A 22,308-nucleotide genomic window follows, 5' to 3' on the forward strand; every position below is an offset into this window, starting at 1 on the left:
GCCGTCCTGTGAACTACTTGCTAAACTACCTTCTATGGTCCACGCACTGTTCTGGCAATAGGCCTTCCCCTGAAGGCAGGGAAGAAGCCTAACTATGGGTGAAGGTTATAAATAAGTAGTGAAAATAATAGTGATAATAAACCGTGAAAAATAAATTGAGGAACTGAAAAGTTCAAAGATGAAGTTCTAAATACAGAAAAACACGACAGAAGTGGGGGAAGCAGGGAGGTCTGCTTCAGCAAAAGTGATGAGAACCACTTTCTATGACATTTGAGCAGAGGCTTTTCCAAGCAGAGGGAACACAGAGCAATGAGCCCAGGAGGAGAATGAGCTCTGGTTAGAACAGAGTAAGAAGGGAAGTGGACAGGAGGAGACAGCAAGCAGCGGGAGCCTGGGAAGAAGGTGACAGCCGCAGTAGAAGACACCTCGCACACTTGGCATCATTTTCCCCCCGCTGCTGGACCACAACCACAGACTCAGAGGGGCGACTTGGCAGCTCTAGGCAGAAGTCTGAAATGGGCTGGCGTGGCTGCCTTCCTCCCAGAAGCTCCGGACTCGCGTCTCTGCCTCTTGGGCTTCTCCAGGCTGTCTGTATTCCTTGGCCCAGAGCCCTTTCTTTGCATCCCTATAATTTCTGCTTCTCTCGTCATTTCTCCTCAGATTCCTTCTGTCTCCTCTCATGTGGACCCTTGATTTTACACTGGGCCCTTTGGGTAAATCAAGAAAACTCCTCTCTTCCAAGTCCCCTTTAGCATGTAAGGTCACATGTTCACAAGCTCCTGGATTCAGACACAGCAGCTCTGGGAGCCTTGGATTCTGCCTCCTGTACACTGTATTCCTGGGGACTGAATAGGACAATGAGGTGATCCATTATTATTTACTTTTTTACAGACAATATTTAGTTCTTCCTTACTTTTAGCCAGTGGATAAACTAGAAATGGTAACAAGCTAAGTAGGGCACTCTTCTGACTTCTGTGAGTCCATCTAGCAAACTCCATGCCAGACACCAATCATGATACTGCAACAGTGTCCACTTTATGCTTTGAATATACACCTTGCTGCTCTAATACTACAATTTATTTTTTAAATGGACATGTTTCTTTCTCTTCCTCTCTCCCTGCTCCTTCCTAATCTCTCTTTCCATCCCTAAAATCAAGGGAAACAGGATTACCTTTCTTCCCATCCTGGGCAGAGTTATTTGTCCGCAGTAGACACCCACCATAGGAACAAAGTCATCTAGGCTTTGGGGATGGCACCAAAAGACCTCAGAAATGACTATCTCCCAAATTAACAAGTGAATTACGACTCTAGACATCTAGACAGAACCTGTGGAATGTAGCCTTTGAGTCACCTCTTTAAATACCCCCTGTTCCTGCTGATGGGGAGAACTGCAGCCTTTGGGACAGGAGTACCTTGTGTTTCTCCTCTGATAACAAAGCAATAAACCTTCTTTCTCCTTTTCTTTCAAAACCGTGTCCACGTTTTTGGATTGGCATCAGGGACAAGGACTGAGCTTTCATCAACAATATTATTTTTTCTAATACTAATTTCTAATACCAAATTTGGGGGGGGGTCGTCTATCCCAAATCTCCAATACCAACTGGGTATACAACAATCCAATTAAATTCTAATACTAACTCCCAAAGTTAGTACAAACCCCAGAAGCTAAGGGCTCAGGTGTACCAAACTGTCCTCACTTCAGATAACAACCACAAATCCCAAGGGCAACTGATACTTCTGACTAACTTATGGAAACCAATTGGGGGTTTCCATAAGCCCCTCCTCAGATTCATTAATTCACTATAACTCTTAGAATTCAGGAAAACCCTTTTCTTGCTTTTATAGCTGTATTATAAAGAAACAGATTCATAGGGCAAGGGATGCAGCACTCCCCCGACTTCTCCAGCACATCAATGTGTTTCCCGACTTGGAAGCTCTCTGAATCCCACTGTTTTTAACATAGGTTTCTTACACAGGCCTGACTAATTAGATCATTGGTCACTGGTGACTGAACTCAAATCTCTGGCCCCTCGTTATAACCCAGTGGTTGAGAGCAAGGATGCTAGAATTTCTAACCCTCTGATCCCACAATTGTTTTCCTAACTAGAAATTTCCATCCTGAAGCCATCTGGCGGCCACACCTTATATCATCTCTATCAAAGAGAACGCCTTCTCACCATTCAGAAAATTTTCAGGGCTTTTAGGAGTCTTTGCTATGATTCTAGGACAAAGTTTGAGAGGTAGAGGCTTTGGGAGGTTCCTAATACATTTTTTAATCATACTATCATATCTCAATCTCTATCTCATGATATATGCAAAAATCAACTTATAATACATCACATCCTCAATGTAAAATATAAAACCTAGGGAAGTACTAGAAGAGAACACAGAGAAAGTTTTTCTGAGTTTAAGATAGACTAACATTACTTAATTCATAAGAAAGTTATCAATCATAAAGAAAAAGAATTGATAAGAAAGTCTCCAAATGAAAAATCTTTGTTCTTAAACTATAAAGAAAAGGGCAAGCCAATCAGCAGGAAGAAAAATCTGCACACATTCTATAAAAGACCTGTGCCAAGAATAATATAAATAACCCTTACAATTCTAGAAGATGCAATAAAGACACAAATCACAAAAAATATATGCAGATGACAAACAGGTACAAGAAAAGATGCTCAAAATTCACATCATTAGATAAATGCAAATTGGATCCACAGTGACATCTGACTACATATCTATTAGGAGGCTCACAATTAAAAAGACTGATAATATAAAGTGTGGGAATACATGTGGAACTCCTAGACCTCTAATACACTGCTGATGAAAATGCAAAATTATACAGAAAAGAGCTAGAAGTTTCTTGGGTTTTGTTTGTTTGGGTTTTTGGTGTTAGGGATCAAACCCAGGGCCTTGTTCACAGTTGCCATTTTCCTACAAAATTAAACACACAGTTAAGATAAAACTGAGTCAGTCCACTCCTATTTACCCAAGAGAAATAAAAACACACAATCACAAAAAGATTTGTACACGAATGGTCACGGAAGCTGGAACAGTTTGAATACTGAAAGCTCCCCCAAGGTCCATGTGTTAAAGAATGGTCCCCAGGGTAGCAGTATTGGTAGACGGTAGGACAAAGTTTGAGAGGTAGAGGCTTTGGGAGGTCCCTAATCCAACTGAGGCCTGCTCTAGAAAGGAACCTTGGACCTTTCTCTCCTTTTCCTTGGCTCTCTGGCTCCTGATATGCGTGGTTTTGCTCCTCCACACACTCTCTCTATGATATGCTACCCAAATCAATGGGGCTAATAGATCATGGACTGGAACCTGCAAAACTATGGGTCAAAATAACCTTTTTTCCTCTTTTTAAGTTAACTCAAGTATTTTGTTATAGTAAATAAAAGCTAACACAGAAGTAATGAAGACAAAAGCCAAAAAAAATGGAAACTATCAACAACTATCAACTGGTGAACAGAAGAAAAAAAAAGCAGCTCATACAATGGACTACTCAGCATATAAAATAAATATTCAGCAAGGAAATAAAAAGCACACTCAGCAAATAAATGAAACTGCTGAAACATAAAACATGGGTGAAGTTCAAAGCATTATTACACTAAGTGAAAGAGGCCAAACACAAAAGACCACCTAGAATATGAATTCATTTATAAGAAATTCTAGAAAAGACGAAAGTACAGCAGCAGCACAAAGACCTAGATTTTAATAGGAGTTCAGAGTAAGGGAAAGGGACTGAAAGCTTTTAAAGTTATGAACATGATCTTTATAATGAGTGTAATCTTGGTTCAAACATTGGTCAAGACTCATTAATACCCTTAAAAAATGGTAAATTTCATTGCAAGTAAGTTATATCTCAATAATTTTTAATCATATACAACAATAAAAACTCTATGCTGACATACTGAACTAACATATATTCATGGTGTATGTCCCTTTTACATTACTTGCTCTCAAAGTGACTACTAGGCAAATATATAACAATTAAGAATCTGAAACAATATTTAACAGATCACAGGCTCCTACATAACTATTCCTGTCATGACATCTGTATTCATTTAAACAATGCACAAGTATTCAATAATGCATGTTGACAATTTTAGTGAGAAGTCTTTAGTCATAACACAATTTACTAGAATTCAAAAGCAGAAGCAAAACGACCTTTACTTTATTTGAGAGGGGAAAAAAAAGCCCACACTGATATAATTCAGTGAAACACTCAATTTAGAGTTCTAAATACAGTAATCAATTACCAAGAATTATTTATCAGCTATTTGAGGAATTTCAAACAAAAAAAAAACTCTCAATCTCAGTAATTTCTCATAAAATTTCATTTTAAATGTTATGGTAAAAACAATGCACATGCACTCTGATAGGAAGTATTAGAAGAGTTGAACAAAAATAAACAGATGACTGTGATTACAGTTTCCATCTAAGGCAATAGCATAAGCAAAAGAATTCTCCTCTAATTTCATTATAGGTAAAATGCATTAAAATTTTGAGCGTCTAAACATTTCAAAGTGACAATTATTTTATCTTTTGTGTACATAAAAAATAAAGTAAACTTTTTTAAAGTGAAGAAATAAATAATCTCTACAACATACAGGGGCAGCAGCACACATTCAAGTCAATCTCTCATCATTATGTAGCCAATGCTTCAAGGTTGACTATCAAAATGCTATTTCTCAATATCTGAGAGAATTAAACGCAGGCCATGAACCCAGAAGCAGTCTTCTAATCTACAAGTAGGTATACAAAAGTGATTCCCAAGCCACAGGGCCACTAAGATAGGTAAGTGTGTAAAATTTTAATTGCAAAAATTTCTTTAAAAAGAAGTCTTCATACTTCTTTTATTTTAGATTGAAAACACATAAAGGAAACTGACAGGCAGGGCCAAGGGGGATGACTCTGCAGCAGAGTGCTTGCCCTGCCTTTGGAATCAAGAGAAGTAACTAAGCTAAGGGTCTTTAATCAGGTCCTTCACTTCACAGAGATTCTACAAACTGAAATTCTACAACTTGAAAGGATCAGAATTGTTCTTTGACATCTCTTTTCAGTCTAAAATTCTGCCTCTCAAATTTTTAATAATAATTCTGGAACTCAGCTGATGTTACAATTTAAGTTACCAAAACAGAAAAATAGATGAACATACTTTATAATTTTTTGAAGTTATTACTTTATATGTAGTTGCCTAACATAATTTGTTAATATAATTTATCATTTCAGAAACGTTTCAAGAAAATGAAATACCACCCTAAATCATGATTTTATTTATAGACATTTCACACAATTAGAGTAACAATGGGCATAACATTCTATATACAACTGTCTACTCTTAGGTGTTTTCCACACCATCATACATAGCCTTTATATGTATTGCTTTAAAGAGTTGCTTAACATTCTGATAAGTGCATGTCTATATTCATCCATAGACATATATATTAACACAATAAAATACTAAAGGACAAAAATTATTAAATTATTATTCTTAGGGAAATAATGGAGATTTCTCAGTATAATTTTCTATACATTTTGATCTAATGGTTTTTAATGTAAAATTTGATTAAAAATTAAAAATGTAAGTGAAATATAGTTATCAATTATAAATAAATGGAAATTAGAATTAAATTAAATGGAAATTAGAAATCATGTGATCCAACCTCCAATACAATGCAGGAATCTTATCTATTTTCCTACCATTTTAGGAAAAGGATATAGGGAAATGAATCTAGTCAGAAATCAAAACACTATCAGTGAAAAGAAAAGTGGTCTGTGACTACTGAAAGAAGCTACTTAAAACTCATCCCAACAACACTACAACAGCATCAGCAAATCAATGCTTTATTTAAAGGATTAGGTGTTAGGTTCTGAGGAGACAAAAGATGATTCTCAAAGAATGAGAGCAGCTCATATGCTCAAGAAATGTGAGGCAACCCGGGTGCAGTGGCGCACACCTGTAATCCCAGAGGCTCAGGAGGCTGAGATGGGAGGATGCCAAGTTCAAAGCCAGCCTCAGAAACTTACCGAGGCCCTAAGCAACTTAGTGAGACCCTGTCTCTAAATAAAATACAAGAAAGGGCTAGCAGTGTGGCTCAGTGGCTAAGCACCCCCTGAGTTCAATCCCCAATACTAAAAAAAGAAATGTGAGGCACAACTACTTCACACACTTTAGGTTTTTAGAAATGAACAAGGTACCACTGGAATGCTGATGTATACAGAAATCTTTGTGAAAGCCAAGAGGGAAGAGGGAAAATGAGTGACTTTGTGGGGACAGGGAAGGTTATTCTTCTTCCACAAGAATAACCAATAAATGAATATACAGTTTCTGAGGATGTTGTAGTCAAGAGACTATTACTGCTACTTCAGAAAAGAAATTACAGATTTTATGACGTGAAAGATTGAATTCTTCAACAATAACAAATAAATACAGCCTGATTAAAATTAAGATATTTATGACAAATATAGGCTATGATGAGTTTAAATACTCTTTTAATGGTAAAGAGACTTTATTTAACAGGAATTATATTTCATGCACACAAATATATACAGACAGACCCCAGTGGCCTACCTATTTAAAGTACATGTAAGAGAAGAAAACCTTTCAGAGAAATCTGATCAAATGGTCCAATTAGATACACTAACTAAAATAAATGACTTGGCCCAATTTTTCTACAAATCAAACACTGATTTGGGGCAGAATATAGTAACAAATGTCATAAGTTAAAATATGAAAGATGACCCTGATCATGTAAAAATTTAAAAGTACATAAAGCAAAGACAGTAGATGGGATGGTACTCAAAAGCTCTTACTCAACTGATAAACAGCATCTGGTACATTATTTAATGTGCCCTTTGGGGGGAAAGGGCAACCTCTAACAGTTTCAAACTGTACTGAAGTATTAAGCCTTTTTCAAGCAATATTACTAATGTAGAGATGAAGAACAAATGAGTTACCAAGACCAAGAAATAGATTTTAAAAATTTTTAAATTCTACCAGTAATTACAGTGTGATAATTACAAATCTATTACCAACAGAAAGAGAACAGTTAGATGAATGTTAACACTTCTATTTTTTTTTCTTCTTCTTCCTTTTGGTACCAAGGGTTGAACCCAGGGGCATTTAACCACTAAGCTAGATCCCCATCCTTTTTTAAGTTTTACTTTGAGACAGGGTCTCAATAAATTGGTGAGGCTGGCTTTCAACATGCATCCACTGCCTCAGCCTCCCAAGATGCTAGGATTACAGGGGTGCACCACTATATACGACAACACTTATTTTTATTTTTTTAGGTGCTGTTCTTCCCTCACAGTATCACCATTACTCCTCAGAGATTCATGTATATTCATATATTTGAGCCTGCCTTAAAACTTAACACTATACCTTTTATTTGAGGCTGCATTAAAAATCCTAACACTACAACTTTCTAATAAGCTACCCTGCAGCCCCAAAAGAACCTCACAGCCACCACTCATGGTATGAGAGCCTTTTACCTCAAAACCATGTTAACCCTGTGCTAAAAGTTACACATATAAGAATCCTAATTCTCTTGGTCTAAATTCCTCACACTGCTCAAGAAAAGGAATTGAAAATAAATGTAAAACATTTATAAGAAACATACAGCTATCACTTATTGGATACAGTTGGCTCTCTGTATCCATTAATTTCATCCTCAGATTCAACCAATCACAGACAGAAAATACTTGCGGGGGGGGGGGGGGATTCATAAGTACTGAACATGTACAGACTTGTATCCTTGTTATTATTCCTTAAGCAATATAGTATTACAACTATTTACATAGCATTTACATTGTATTCGGCATTGAAGAGCGGTGACAAGTAGATGGGAGAGCAGTGTCTGAAATTGGGGTCCCTGATGTCTTCATGGCTGTGGCATGCTTAGTGCCTAGGAAAGTTAATCTGCAAAGGTGCAAGATGCCTAGTTGCTATGGTAATGCATTCCATGAGGAAGCTCTGTGCAAGAGTCTTATCAGTCTAGACCTTGATCTCAGGCATCCAGTTCCTGGGACAACCACAATGTTTCACCACTCTGCTGCTCCTGAACCTGCCTGCATTAACAGTAACTTTAGACAATGGGCTTTCTTGAGGGACACACAAACCTCCTAAAGTTGCACATTGCAAATGTAGAATGTAACTGAGGAATAAGATGCATAATGTTGCTAACTTTCATGAATACAAAGAATAATGCTTGCAAAGAATATCTTGAATCTGAATGAGCCATATATAATAAAGATTGCTAGCATGATTCTTTAGACCTGCTTCTCCTTCAGAGAGCAGTGCTCCACCCAATCCCAGCTGTTATCTTCAAAAATCTGCGTATTTGAGTCTTTATTTTTCTAATCTCCCATCGTCCCTTGCCGGAACTGCTAGTTTGGCCACACTGGTTGCAGCAGGGTAACATAAGTAATACAGAGATGATTTAAAGTATATGGAAAGATGTGGGTAGGTTATGCAAACACCACACCATTTTAAATAAGGGACTTGAGCACCTGCTGATCTGTGTACTCATGGAAATTGGGAGCACGAAGGGAATTGAGGGCGAAGGTTCAGGGAGTCCTGAAACCAATCCCCTAAGGGTAGGAAGGGACAAATATAGTGCACTGTGCTTTCTCTACACTGTCACATCAAAGTCTCCACCAACCCTACTAGGCAGATAGCACTAACTTTGACAAATGTGAAAACAGAAGCCTGAATGCCTAACATCATCACCCAAGCATCTGAGGACAGTGATTCTATGTTCTTCAATGACCCAAATGGAGTTAAAGCAATCCTTTTTTAGGTATGCTACATTACATTATAAGAAAACAATGAAACCTTACCACAGCCAAAACTTTTGGAATGAATATTTCTTAATACTTTAAAATTCTATGTTTTACAGTGGAAGCCATAGATTAAAACCTAAAAAGACTGAGTAACTAAAGAATACAGGCCATAATTAGGCACCTCTAAAAACATCTGTCTACAAATATACCCTCATGTTATAAGAACTGTTCCAAATATAGAATTCTAAGCACTCAATAAAAATTTGTTCAATGAATAAAACACTGCAATGACTTAATGTATGATTACTTCAAGGAAATTACCCTATTTATATTTTTGTTGAAATAAAATAGTTTTATGCTTCAATCAACTTCTGTCTCTATTTGATTATTAGTAAATAAATAAATTAATAATAATGATGCTGCATGTTATGAGCTTTTTATTTTGATCACACACATTTTTCACTTGTTGAAACAGATTCATTTAATATCTTGGCTTAGAAATACTAGGACATAGGGAAAATGCAAAATAACTTGATGTTTAGCTTTGAGAAATGCAACACAAACACAAAAATGTATATGTGAATTAGTTATCTTTTGCTACCGCAGATAGCACAGACACGTCCAGCCCCCACCTGGATACTACCATAAACACCCATTTTCAAAGCAAATTATCTATACTTGGCACTCTGAGATGAGGCAGCAACTGCCAGTCAATTTCGCGCATCTTCTGAACAACTAACATACAGGGCATAATGTTTTGTTGGACACCTAATTTTTCCTTCCCAATTATGTTTCATAAATATGATTTATGTATGCACCACAAGCAAATTTTAATGACTCAAAATATTTTTTTGGTAAATACAGAATTTACCAAACCCACATGTTGCAAAATATTCTAATGCTGACAGAGTAAACATGTTATTTTTCTCATGAAAAACAGACCGAGTTGCTGCCAGTAATGAAGTTTAAACCAAACCACAGAACATTTGAATGAAAAATGGGCCACTACTGAGGACACACTAATCCTTAAATATAATTTCACAATAAAAGTCATTTACATACCAGCACAGAATATCCCTGGAACTTCACTCCTGATTATTATAGTCCGAACTTTCTTATCAGATTTTAAGGCATCCACAGCTTTTGATAACTAAACCAAGATAGGAAGAACAGGAAAGAAAAAGAAAAAAAGATCATTTTCAGATTGATATCAATACTATATCTTAAAATTAGAAGCAAACAGTTTAATCTTTACACTCACCATTTTTATAAGATTTTTACTAAGTGAATTTTTGCCATAAGCTCTGTTTATTCCAAGCACCACAATTCCTGGTTAAGGGAAGGGGGGGAAAAGCATAACACTTGAGTTAGTGAGATTTTCAGAGAACACAGACTCTAGTACACCTAGCTACCTTGGGACTTAACAAACCTACCATCTCCTTAAGGTTCCTGCAAGACTTTATTCATCTTTATTTTCATATTTAGTTTCCTTTATAAGATAAACAGTTTTTTTTTTATTTTCTGGATTTATTGAGGTATAATTTACAAATAAAGTGATATATATTTAAAATATACAACCAGATGTTTTGATATGTGTATACATGGTAAAATGCTTGCCCTTGTTAATCTAATTAGCATAGTCATCAAATTATGCCTTTTAAAATTTATTTTTACATTACAATTCTTAATACACCATTATACCATAATTTATCATATCTCTGATTATATATGTTGATACCAAATTCACATCTTCATACATGTATTTTGTATAACTATCATAGTTTTAAAAAACTGTTTATCTTGTATCTCATCATTATATAAGATAAACAGTTTTTTTAAAAACTATGATAGTTAAAGAACTTATAAAATCAAACTAGAGCTTAATGTTCATTACTTTTAGGAAAGAACTTCATGACCCTTCAATTTATCTCTGTAAGCATCATCAAAATAAAATGTAACATTTTACTAAATTTTAAATCACTAAATCAGACACACTAGAGAAGGTCACTTATTAGTGAACAATTGGATTATAAGACATTACTTAAAATGTGGCTTCATCACTTCAAGCATACAGTACACAGAAATAACAGCTAACAAAACCTTGTCACATATAAAAATTACCTGATCTGTTTTTTCTGCTGATATACCAGTTAACAGCTCACTAATGCTTTTTGTTATAATTCTCTTTATTTCAACCCCAGGCTTTTCTCATGACTTCTGTCCCACACACTAAACCTGAGGGTATTTCTATTTTAAAAACCTATGAGCAATTCAATTCAATCTATATAAAACAAAGATCATCATCTTATAAAAATGGATATCTCCCTCCTAACTCTCCTAATTCTATCAAAGACTATCACCTAAATACAGTCCCCCACTCCAACTGCAGCAGATCAAGTTTCTAAAAGCAATTCTTATGCATAGAATTCATCTCTCCTTAAAATTTTTTAATAATTTATTTCAAACTACATGAATTCAAAGACCATAAATGGATAATCAAAATCCTATGCAACCTGTACTCAGCCTTCTTGTCTCCTGGGTAAGCATAAACTTGCACTATATATCAGCCCTTCTACTGGGCTGAATACGGTCCTTAGTTTTAACTGAGTAAAATGAAGACAATGAAATGTACACATGTCTGTTCAAGAAACTGCAAAGCCGTTGTTTTAAGAATTCCAAATGATCTCAGTTGATGGAGAAAAACATGAGAACTGATATCTACAACAGGCTGTATGTTAAACACTGCGTGACCCTGAATAGGTCTCAACAGGAATGACAACGGCTCCACTAACTGAGCACATTAGTATGCACTGCTCCAGTGCCTTATCCCTGCTAATTCACATAATCCTCACAATCCAAAAGGTAGGCACTACTTTTATTCTCAGTTAACAGATAAGGAAAGACTTGAAGAGGTTAAGAACCTTTAGCCAGTAAGGAGCAATCAAACTCCACATTTCAATGAGTATGGTTCACCATTCAAGCTTCAGTTTAGTAGCTAACTGTGAAGGAGATGTGTTCGTTAAACTATATTGAGTATGCATTTTGGTACTCAGCCCTCAAGGAACTAGAGTCTAGGAGGGAAAGATAAACATTAATAATCAGCAGACTATTTAATCAAAATGTTGTATACAAGTGTTACTATAGATATGCTATATAGTAACTTATAGCCAGAACTGATATGATCTGGGGACAAAGGGAGATGGCTAACAAAAGCTTACCCACTATTTGAGGTGAGCTGAGAAGAATGCATTAAGTTGGGAAGGCCGGAAGACGGCTGAATTCCAGGCAGAGGAAACACAGGAGAAGGCATAAATCAGTCCTGGTCCCATTTTTCCCCACAGGAAAAAGCACAAACCAGTAACAGTCCACAGAGAGGAGAATGGAGAAGAGAGTACAAGACTCAATGTCTTCAATGAGGGACTCAATGTCCCTTCAAGTCCTGCTAAAAATCTGGCCTTTATCCTAAGAACAAGGAGTAACCTCTGGAGCAGATATACACACACCTACACACACACAAAACAAGAAAGGGGATCAGCCAGAAGTGCACAGGATAGAAGCTCAAGGCACACTCTGTAGTCCAGTCAGGAGATGTCAGGTTTGGCTGAGGCTGACAGTGGTAGAAATAAAGGGAACTGAAAGGATTCATGAGCTATTCAAGGTACAATTTAAAATGAGTCACTGATGACTGGACTAAGGATTAACTGAACTGAAGAGAAGTGTTGGGATTCCTGGCTTCAGCAAATGGACAGAAGGAAATGACATTTAATAAAACAAATCAATTAAAAATGACCAATGTGAGATCTGGAGGGGGGTAAAGCTCCTGAGTTCGGTTTTGAATTAAAGGGAAGCTGAAATGTCTTTTGAGGTACGAACTCCAGGGGCAGAAGCTAAGAATGCAGACTCTGAGCTGGGGCTCAGATCCCAGTCTATCACTTACTAGCTATCTGACTTTGGGCAAGTTACTTAACCACTTTGACCCTCAGTTTCTTCATTAAGATACAAATAATTCCAAATGCCATGGAGAGACATGGTGCAAGAACCAAATGATATGACACACTTAAAACTTACAGCACAAGTACCTAATTACTATCTCTCCTTCTAGCACAAACATTTTTGGTGCATTAAGTTACTAATGTTTTATCATAAACTTTGCTAGATACTGCTGATATCATTATTAAAAATTCCATCAAAATGCTTCTACCATAGTTAATTCCAGCAGTTTTTGAACTTACATTATGAAATTGATGTTTTTACCATAATTTATGTCCCCTTTGTTCCATACTATATTTAGAGATTTTTTTAAAAGTATGTTTTAAGGAGCTTGCATTATCTATATACTTTATAGCAGGACAATAAAGGGAGCCTCCTAAAAATACGTTAACTGAGAATCCCTGGACTATCATTCAATACTGAATATCATATCTCTGACAATATATGGGAAAATAATGTCCTTTTATAATAAGTTTCACCAATTTTCTGAACTAAAGTTGAGTTAACTAAGTTAAATGTTCATTAGCTCTTTTATGAATTACCTATTTTTATTATTTGCCTATTAAATCATTTTCTTCCAGGACATGGTGTAATGTTCCACGTTTTTAGGTCTTTCATTCTTTTTGGGGGGACCTGTAGGCTTTCAGGCATAGTTCTAGCACATGTTTTGGAAGGCTACTTGTTCTTGTGAAGGCTTTTATTTCTATTTCAGTTATAATTTCTAATCACATATTATAAGTATATGAAAAGTTTTGTGGTATCATCTTTAGTATTTTCCTAGAAAATTTATGAACAGTTAACAGATTTAATGAGTGATTATCTTCAATCTTCCAAGGACATGATCAATCATCATCTAGAAATGTTGGCAGTAACATTTTTCTATTCCAGTGGTGACTTAAATTTCCTTCTCTTACCATTTTACTTTAACTAGAACTACAAAACAAATACAGACGATTTGCAAAGATAACAAGTTTCCTTATTTTATCAACATCTTTAATGAGAATGCTTCTGCCATTTCATCAATTGTTATGCTTGCTACAGGTTTCTTCTACTGGCTTTTAACAAGTTGTAAAAATTTATTTCTAAGTTCACACTTGCTTTAAAAAAGGCCATTCAGGGTGTGACTCTACTTTGTGTACAACCAGAGATATGAAAAATCGTGCTCTATATGTGTAATATAGATTGTAATGCATTCTGCTGTCATATATAACATTTTTTTTAAAAAAAGGTCATTTAGGCCACAATACAAAGAATGGATCACAAAAAAGCAAGATAAATGGATGGAGTTGGAGAAGATAATGCTAAGTAAAGTTAGCCAATCCCAAAAAAACAAATGCCGAATGTTTTCTCTGATATAAGGAGCTGATTCATAGTAGGATAGGGAGGGGGAACATGGGAGGAACAGACGAACTCTAGATAGGGAAGAGGGGTGGGAGGGGAAGGGGGGGAAGGGGGATGAAATCATGGTGTAATGTGATGGACATCATTATCCAAAGTACATGTATGAAGACACGAATTGGCATGAATATACTTTGCATACAATCAGAGATATGAAAAATTGTGCTCTATATGTGTAATATAAATTGTAAGGCATTCTGCTGTCATATATAAGAAAAATTAATTTAAATAGAATAAAGACATACCTTCCCACTCCACCTCCCCCCCAAAAAAAAAAAAGAAAACAAAAAACAAAATGCTTGGGGCCAGAAGACATTTCAAATTTTTTCAGGATTTTAAAATATTTGCATATACATAATGAGATGTCTTCAGGACAGGACCAAAGTCTAATGTATGTTTCACATACACCTTCTATAAGTATTCTGAAGGCAATTTTACACACTATTTTTAGTTTGCCTGCATTTTGACTGCCATCTGTCACATGAGGTAGGGCATGGAATTTTCCATTCATAGCAACATGCCCAAAACTCTAAAGGTTACAAATTCTGAAGCATTTCAGATTTCAGATTTTCAGAGTACAGATGCTCAGTATGTACTAGCAAACCAATCCAGATCCAAGAACTGTAGACCAAAAGCATAATAGGAGCTTTAGACATCATGATCAGGTGAGATTTATTCCAAGAATGCAAGAGAAGTTCAACATACTAAAATCAAAGTAATACACTACATCCATAGAATAAAGAAAAAATTCTTAAAATCATATGATCATCTTAACTAATGTAGAAAAAGCATATGACAAAGCCTAACTCTCTTGGATTATTATTAAATAATTAAAGCAACAACTAGTAAGAGATAGAAACTTTAACTCAACCTGATAAAGGGCATTTATGAGAAACCACAGCTGACATCACCAGATTCAGCAATGAAAGTGAAAGTCTTTCTCAAAGATAAGGAATGAGAAGAATGCCTATTTTCACCACAGCCACGTTAACATGGTACAGGAAGTTCTAGCCAAGTCAATTAGGCGAAAAGGAAAGAAAAGGAAACAGAAACCAAGTATCATACAAATTTGCAAGAAAGAAGTAATTCCCACTCATAAAGGACATAATCCTATAAAGAGAAAATCAGATCCAAAAAAAGCGCTAATAAAGGAATTCAGGAAAGTTCACATAATTACAGACTGACAATGAACAACCCAAAAATGAAAATAGAAAACACAATTTGCAACAAATCAAAAACAATGAACTTGGAATTCCACTTTGCAGTCCAGCATAAGAAGCCAGAAATTGTCACTCAATTCTAACCAAAAAAAAAAAAAAAAACCTGAAGAAACTGAAAAAACAATAATTTATCGTAGAACTATGAGAAAAGAGAGGCCTACCAGGACTCACTGCTGCCCCCCAAAATTAATGAGACAGAGAATTGTGGCTTGTCTGAGCAGAAGTTCAAAGGTATAAACCTCAGTGCAGAGGTTGTAGCTCAGTGGCAGAGCACTTGCCTCACATGTGTGAAACACTGGGTTCGATTCTCAGCACTGCATATAAATAAATGAATAAAACAAAGGTCCATCAACCACTACAAAAAATAAAATAAATATATAAATAACATAAAATAAAAAGGCATAAATCTCCACAAGAACTACTGCTGAGGTATGGAAACTGGAGCAAACTGCTGAAGTTTCATATGGACAAGTATGAGAGAGAAAAACTCCAGAGAAATCCAGTCACCAGCTAAGGAAAGATTGTTTGAGCTTCAGGATAGCACAACAGAAATCACCAAAACTGGAAAACAAAAAGAAAGAAAATGATACCAGATCCAAGAACTGTAGACCAAAAGCAGTAACACACACAATGAGAACTCCAGAAAGAAAAAGAGAGAAAAGAAAAAACTAACCAAACTGGGTGCGGTGGCATATACCATTTGAGGCCAGCCTTGGCAAGACCCTGTCTCAAAATAAAAAATAAAAAGGGCTGAAGATGTGGTCCACTTTATACTGGGTTCCATCCCCAGTGCAAAATATAAATATACATATGCATAAATATACATATAATTACATATATATTTGAAAATATAATGATCAATAATACCAAATTAATGACAGACACTAACCCACTGATTCAGGAAAGGCATAGAAGATCAGGAGGATGAATACCCAAAACACTACATCCCGACACATCATTTTCAAATTCTAGAACATCAAAGACAAAGAAAAAAAAATCCTGAAAGAGGTCAGAGAATCAAAATTTCAACTAAAAGGGGCAAAGAAAAAAATTATAGACAACTTATCCTCAGAAATGAGGTAAGCAAGAGGAGACTGGAGTGAAATACAGTCATGCCTATACCATGTGAGAACATTCCAGTCAATGACAGATCACATAAACAACAGTGGTCCCACAGATTATAACTAATTTAAACTTTCCTATCAGCTAGTGATGTCAAATCCATCCCAGTATTGCAGCACAATACATAACTCACATATTTCTGATGATTTTGACATAAACAAATCTACCCTGCCACTGGTCATATGAAAGTATAGCACATATAATTATGTATAGCAAATAAATTCTTGATAATAGTAATAAGTGACTGCTACTGGTCTATGTATTTACTATGCTATTTCTTTAATCATTATTTTAGAGTGCACTCCTTCTACTAATAGAATTTTGTTGTAAAACAGCACACTATGTTACAATGGCAGTAACCAGATATATCACATGTTTAACACATCTCATGATTTCCATCATTTTTTCTCATGCTTAATTTAATCTCTAATTATTTTGTTCATCATGGCCCTAGGAGCTACAAGCAAATCACACACACACACACACACACACACACACACACAATACATCTTATAAACAGCAGGCTATGTAAGCTATAACATCAACGTTTATGTACACTGTGTGATGTTCACACAATGACAAAATTACCTAATGACATAGTTCTCAAAATGCGTGCCCCATTAAGCAACATATGACTATAGTTAAAGTGTTGAGGGGGGGGGGGACCCTCCAACTTAGAATTCTTAAAACTGTAAAAATATCCTTTGAAAGCAAAACAGAAGTAAGCCTTTCTCAGATTAAAAGAAAAAAAAAGAAGTTGAGGAAATATATTGCCAGTAGATCTGCCTGCAAAAATTAGTAGAAGAAATTATTTATACAAGAAGTAAAATCAAGAACCAACAAATGGGATGGATCAAACTGAAAAACTTCCTCAGAGCAAAGAAACAATCAAGAACATAAGAGAGAGCCTACAGAATGGGAGAGAATCTGACACTTCCACCTCAAATATAGCACTAATCTCCGGGATACACAAAAAACTCAAAAACCTAACACCAAAAAACAAACTCAAGCAATAAATGGGCAAAGGAACTGAACAAGCACTTCACAGAAGAGATAAAAATGGTCAAAAAATATGTGAAAAAAAAATGTTCAACATCTCTAGCAATTAGAGAAATGCAAATTAAAACTACACTGAGATTCCAAGTCACTCCAGTCAGAATGGCAATTATCAAGAATATAAGTAGCAACTCCAACATGTGCGGGCTGAAGAGCGAGCCGCTCGGCTAGGCGTTTGCCGCAGGCCCACTCACCCCGGATCGCAGGCTGCTGCCTCTATCCTGCACTTACCTGGCTTGGGACCCGAGGTCCTGAGCAGGCGCCTCTGAGCGTCGTGGCCACCGAAGCGTCCAGACCTTCGCCGCTGAGCTCGGCGGACTCAGTCCCCCAGGATCGCCACGATGCGAGTAGCAACGGGAACCCGCGCATCCCCCACCTCTCCTCGGCCGGGCAGCATCTTTACAGCTCCGCACCGCCGCTGTCCCACACTGGAGTCGCCGAATACCAGCCGCCACCCTACTTTCCACCGCCCTACCAGCAGCTGGCTTACTCTCAGTCGGCAGATCCCTACTCGCATCCGGGCGAAGCCTACGCTGCGGCCATCAACCCCCTGCACCAGCCTGCGGCCGCCGGCAGCCAGCAGCAGGCCTGGCCCAGCCGCCAGAGCCAGGAGGGCGCCGCTCTGCCTTCGCACCACGGGCGCCCGGCCAGCCTGCTCCCCCACCTCTCCGGGCTGGAGGGAGGTGCCGTGGGCGCCCGCAGGGATGCCTACCGCCGCTTGGACCCTCTTGACATCCTTGGTGGAAGGCGAAGCTGTTCACTTGGCCCGGGACTTTGCGGACGTCTGTGAAGCGGAGTTTCCTAGTAAGCCAGTGGCTGAATATTTAACCAGGCCTCACCTGGGAGGGCGAAATGAGATGGCGACGAGGAAGAATACGCTGCTGGCAGCTCAGCAAGTGTGTAAAGAATTCTAATAAGACCCTGGAGAAAATGGAGAAGCACAGGAAGTAAAATGGGGGTGAGCAGAGGGCCGGAAGGGAAAGGACTGAGGAATCCTTCTCCACTGGGACAGACCAGGACGCCCCTCCTGCTGGGGGAGGAGCTTCCAACCTCCCCTATCCACCTATCCAAAGGCCTCTGTCACTCCACACTATGTACAATCACAAGATTGGGATCCCAATTAGAATAACTTATATTCTATGCTTGTATAATATGTCCAAATACTCTCTACTGTCATGTATATCTAAAAAGAACAAATTAAAAAATAGAACAAAAATTTTTTTAGAGAGAAGGAAAATTATATAAGTCAGTATTCTAGATTTACATAAGAAAGTAAAGAATCAGAGTAGGAATAAGGTAGAATTAAAAGCATTGTTTTTCTTATTTTAATTGGTCTAAGATAAAAATTTATTCAAAATAATAACAGCAACATGTTCAATTATGTGTGTTTATGTATAAGTAAAATGGAGAAAGGAATTAGCAATATTTTATTACAAAATACCCATGAATCTTGAAATACCAGTGTTATCTGAAAATAGACTTGGATTACCTCTAAATGTATATCATGAACTGTAGGGCGATGCTGAATGTTTGCAAATGTTCATACAATAAAAACCTGGGGCCAGGCACAGTAGTGCATACCTAAAATCCCAGCGAGACAGGAGGATCCATAATTCAAAGCCAGCCTCAGCAACTTAGCAAAGGCCCTAAGCTACTTAATAAGAGGCTGGGGATGTGGGATGTGGCTCAGTGTAAGTACCCCTGGGTTCAATCCTGGTACCAAAAATAAATAAATAAAGGCTTGGTCCCCAGGGTGGCACTATGAGAAGTGTCATGAACTTCTGAGAGGCAGGCCTTAGGTCACTGGGGCAGTGCTCTCAAGGGGACTGTCGGACCCTGCTCTCCATCTCTTTGCCCCCTAGTTCAGCAGGTGAGCAGTTTGCTCCACCATGCGCTTCAGAGGCCCAAAGATACAGGACCACTTGATCATGGACCTCCAAACCCTGAGCCAAATTAAGTCCTTTCTTTTTATAGAATATTTCTAATAAGGATATTAGAAAGTTATGTATTTATAGGATATACTAATAAGAAGATAACTAATACTGGCAACACTATAAAAACTAAATATGCCAAAAAGGGGGGAACTGAATCACAGAAATGTTAATTAAAACCACAAAAGTCATAGGGCAGGAATGTAGCTCAGTGGAAGAATACGTGCTTCGCATGCATGAGACTCTAGGTTCAATTCCCAGCAGTGGGAAAAAACACATACACACAAGGTAGAAGAAACAAGACAAAAACAGGAACACAGAACAAGGCAACAAATAAACAGCAACTATAAATATGGTAGATATTAATCCAACCATATCAATTAGAATGACAACTTAGCGATCTAAACCACTACCACTCTGAACAAAGACAGACTGTCAGGCAGACCAAGAAAAACAATACCAAACTACACGTTGTCTATAAGACACCTTAAAATATTTAAGATGCAAAGTAAAAGAGTAAAAGCAAATGTAAGGAGAAAGATATGCCATGATAACAATAATCAAAAGAAAGCAGGAACAGCTACATTAATTTCATAAAAAGCCGGCTTCATACCAAGGAAAAGTTACATGGGTAAAAAGGGGAGGGGTGCCACATAATGAAAAAAGAACACATTTTCAAAGAACTCAATATTTAGGAATAAATTCAAGAAAGTTCAAGACTGTATCCTGAAAACAACAAAATATCACTGAAAGAAATTAAAGACGACTTAAATAAATAAAAATATGTCCCATGTTCGTGGACGATTTAATATTGGTAAATGGCAATCAAACTGATCTCCATACATATCTCTACCAAAATTCCAACTACCATTTTTGCAGAAATGAATAAGTTAATAAGCAAGGGACCCAGAAGAATCAAAAATAATTTAAAAAAAGAATTAAGTTCAAGGACTTATATTTACTGATTTCAAAAGTTGTTTCAAAACTATAAAAAACCAGTGAAGTTACTGGCATAAGGACAGACATACACATAAATCAGTGGAAACAAATTCAGAGTCCAGAAATAAACCCTTTTACTTACAAGTCAACTGGTCTTTGACAAGGATGCTAAGACAATTCAATGGCAAAATATAAAAATAAAAAAAGTTTATCAACAATTATTGTAGGAAAAGTAATTCTGACATGGAACAAAAACATGGAGTTGAGCCCCTTCCTCACATCATATACAGCAATTAACTCAAAATGGATCAAAGATACAAATGTACGCTAAAACTACAAAATTATTAGAAGTGTGTCTGTGTGTATGCATGTGTGTGTGTGTATGAGTGTGTGCATGTATGCACCTTCACAATCTTGAATTACCAGGTAAATTTCATAATTAAGAAACACCAAAAAAAAAAAAAACAAGTAACAAAAGAAAAAAAAACTTGTAAGACTTTATTTAAAAAATTAAAAATCCACAGAATAGGAGAAAATATTTGCAAACTACACATCTGATATGTTAACAGTAAGCAGTTCAATGGTTCCTCTTAAAAAAAAAACATAAAATTATCACATGACATATATTCAAACAAATAATCATACACAAATATTCAAAAACATTCATAATATCCAAATAGTGGAAACAAAATGTGATGTATCCATATGATGAAATATTACTCAGTCATAAAAAGGAATGAAGCTATGGCATGGAAAAACCTTGAAAATACTAATCTGAAAAGCAGTCAGATAACCACCCCCCCTCCAAAAAAAATCCCACATGTACCGTCCATTTATACAAAACATATAGTATAGGTGAATCGATACCATCAGAAAAAAGATTAGAGGTTTCCAAAGGCTAGAGGGGAGAAGGCAATCAGAAGACAGGGATGTAGAAGTTTGTAAAAAAGTTTAAAGAAAGTATTCTGGAATTAGATAATGGTTGCAATTGTGCAACATGGTAGACAAACTAAAACCTACTGAATTATACACTTAAAAAGTTTAAAATGATAAATTTTGTATATCAATTTCATCTCAATTTACAAAAGAAAAAAAAGAGGGTGAATATACTTAGGGAGACCAATCAAGACACTACTTCTGAGATCTATATAAAGTATGACAATTACACAGATTTCATCTGCAGTAGTCACAATAGGAAGTAGACTGATTCCAGAGACATAGTGAAGGTATTATCAACAAAAATATTATCAGTAATATTATAAGCACTGTTCATATTCAACGTGTAGATAAGGCATAACAATTATGATAAGAGAACAAAATGTAACTGTCGTAAATTTTGATGATATAAATGAGTGTTATCAATGCCAGAAATTGGAAGGCAGAAGACAAACTAGAGCAGCAAACCTTCTCTTATCTTACATCAAAAGGAGGCCAGATATTGTCTATAAAAATTAATAATGTATGTTAACACAAATCAGAAAGGCAGTAAATAAAATTACTGTTATTCACAGCAGAGACTCTAGATGTTTTAAAGTCTTCAATTTTGATAAAGAGACTGAAAGTGAAGTGGCACCTTTCTGTAATGCTGCCTTTTATATTTCACCATGGGAAAGTATATTTTTACTTCTAAAAATTTTGCCAACTTCAATAACCTCAATCATCATTACTAATAAATTATACGGAATAAGCCACTGAAAAGTAGTGACCAAAAGACCGTTTGATAACCACATATATAATCCAAGCCCCCTGAAAATGTTACACTAAGTTGTAACAACCCACACTAAAAAGACATAATGATCCTGTGATATTTGTATCAAATTATGTCAATTAAGAACTGAAAGAGGGGGCTGGGGCTCAGCAGAGCG

General features: G+C 36.5%; 1 protein-coding gene across 2 annotated transcripts in view; it reads right to left on the reverse strand.

The window, feature by feature from the left end:
- The window catches only part of LOC144249990 (methylglutaconyl-CoA hydratase, mitochondrial), a 129,770-nt gene extending 111,953 nt beyond the window's left edge, over positions 1–17,817 (reverse strand). Inside the window, exons 1-3 of one of the 2 annotated variants that reach the window (XM_077792256.1) lie at positions 17,805–17,817; positions 10,049–10,116; positions 9,850–9,937 (exon numbers count right to left, since the gene is read on the reverse strand). In XM_077792256.1, coding sequence (XP_077648382.1) covers positions 9,850–9,937; positions 10,049–10,051 — 91 coding nt within the window. In that variant the 5' untranslated portion in view covers positions 10,052–10,116; positions 17,805–17,817. Of the gene's footprint in view, positions 1–9,849; positions 9,938–10,048; positions 10,117–17,804 lie in introns of those variants that run through there. The other variant, XM_077792255.1, reaches the window with a different exon arrangement.
- Positions 17,818–22,308: the final 4,491 nt, after the last annotated feature.

This window comes from Urocitellus parryii, chromosome 13, assembly GCF_045843805.1.
Source record: "Urocitellus parryii isolate mUroPar1 chromosome 13, mUroPar1.hap1, whole genome shotgun sequence".
Classification (NCBI taxonomy): Eukaryota; Metazoa; Chordata; class Mammalia; order Rodentia; family Sciuridae; genus Urocitellus; species Urocitellus parryii.